Here is a 1,890-nt window from a genome sequence, read left to right on the forward strand (position 1 = left end):
GCTTGAACTTCTTCCTTCATCACCATAGGCTCTTCCTCATATGTTATTTCTTTAAATTCCTCTGTATCTGCCAATTCCTTTCTATATAGTGACTCAGTATATTCCTTCCATCTACTTTTAATATTTCCTGGATCATTTAATATTCTACCCAAAGCATCCTTGATTACAGCAACTCTAGGTTTGAAAATAAATAGGGCGGGAAAGGAAAAGAAGAAAGGAAAAGGAAAAAATATGAGAACTTGGGATGGCCAACAAATACATAAAGAAATGTTCAAAATCATTGATTATCAGAGATGGAAATCAAAGCAAGCAAGAGATACCTTCTTACCTCCGTAATAGGAGCAAAGTTTAACAGATAACAGCAATAAATATGGGAGAGGATGCAGAAAGATTGAAACTCTCAAGGATTTACAAAATATCTTCAGTAATGATAGGAAAATTATATATATATATATGAATGCCAGGATGCCAGGGCTTTGGTGGTTTTTTTGGGTTGGTTGGTTGGTTGGTTGGTTGGTTGGTTGGTTGGTTTATTTTTGAGAATGCCAGTTTTAAAGTTTTCATAAAAACAAGTGAAAATTTCTGATGAAAATCCCTTTAGGATTATATATATGGTTAGTGTCCAAAATAGGCAAGTTTTATCTCTGATAGGTAGATATATAGTGTAGCTTGGAAAGTTAGATTTCAGCTGAATTAGAATATGGGTCATGAGAATTCTTTTAAGCCAGTCTCTTATCTGTAGCTGAAAAGCTGTCATTGTTTAATCAATTATACTCTAAATTATAAAAACAGAAGAGAAGAAAATCCTATTTCTTGGTGTCTCCAAGAATAAAAAGGGTTTATTCATTCTCGATCCAATCCTAGCACATACGCTGTGTTTTCTGAGTTGCTGCACGCCAAAATTGTGAGCATTTGAAATGTAAATACAACCCTTGGTAACTTTAAACCTTCCAAGGCTAAGATCTTGTTTGTTCATTTTCTTTAACTCCAGCAGGGATCTCTCCTCTTGCTGCAGCCCAGGGCAAAGGAGTGGGATGCTCCATAGAAATGCCTTTCGAAGGACACCTCCCTCCCCTCGAAGTCGGTTGGGTGGTATTGTGGGACCAGCATATCAGCAACTTGAAGAATCAAGGATTCCAGACCAGGATATAATACCTTGTCAAGGGTAGGTTATAAAGGCAATGGAATTTATAGAAATTATCATTGATTTCATATCTTTACATTGAATTATAATGTTTCTTTGAGTTTTATTCCAAAGTTTCTTCATAATTTGGTTATTTATGCTCACTTACATCTTTGTCAATTAAATTAAAAGAATATGGATGATATATAATTTTCCAATAAAATCTGACTTCTGGATACCTAGTGGGCAAGGAATGTGGTTCAAATCTACCAATAACTCTGAAGAAGAAAGATGGTCAATCTCCTTCATGTGATTTATAGCCTCTGAAAACCTTATAGAGGGTCTGCTATGAGTCTGTTTCAACTTCACAGTGCACAACAACAACTACCACCAACTAAATGATTAAGAATTAATGAGATGTAAACTTAAAAAGAAGTAAAAGACTAGAGAGAAAGTGTGTGTGTGTGTATATATATATATATACTATTATACAATTACAAAAGTAACGAGTAGATTTCCTTCTTTTTTAAAAATTATAGAAGTAAAATGGTCCCTTCTTATGTTTGACACAAATAAGTTGATATTTTCAACAGCATTGAGTATAATATTATACATAATTGGCCACCCACTTCTGAAATAGCAGGCCTCTGAAAACCCTATGCACAACAAAACACACGCAGATTAACAGAAAGGGCAACCTAGGTAGAACTATCAAGTATGGAAATACAAAGGAGGAGGAACAGTTGTAAGCAGACCCTAGAGATTGG

The 1,890-nt window shown here is 34.7% G+C and overlaps 1 protein-coding gene across 1 annotated transcript in view; it reads left to right on the top strand.

Moving 5' to 3' along the window:
• Nucleotides 1–1,890, top strand: part of NRG3 (neuregulin 3) — a 1,124,911-nt gene that overhangs the window by 1,113,918 nt on the left and 9,103 nt on the right. Inside the window, exon 8 of the mRNA XM_006902510.1 lies at nucleotides 995–1,165. Within this exon, the coding sequence (XP_006902572.1) occupies nucleotides 995–1,165 (171 nt within the window). The remainder of the gene's footprint in view (nucleotides 1–994; nucleotides 1,166–1,890) is intronic.

The sequence above is a fragment of the Elephantulus edwardii genome, unplaced genomic scaffold (genome assembly GCF_000299155.1).
Source record: "Elephantulus edwardii isolate Elephantulus edwardi_28Jun2011 unplaced genomic scaffold, EleEdw1.0 scaffold00421, whole genome shotgun sequence".
Classification (NCBI taxonomy): Eukaryota; Metazoa; Chordata; class Mammalia; order Macroscelidea; family Macroscelididae; genus Elephantulus; species Elephantulus edwardii.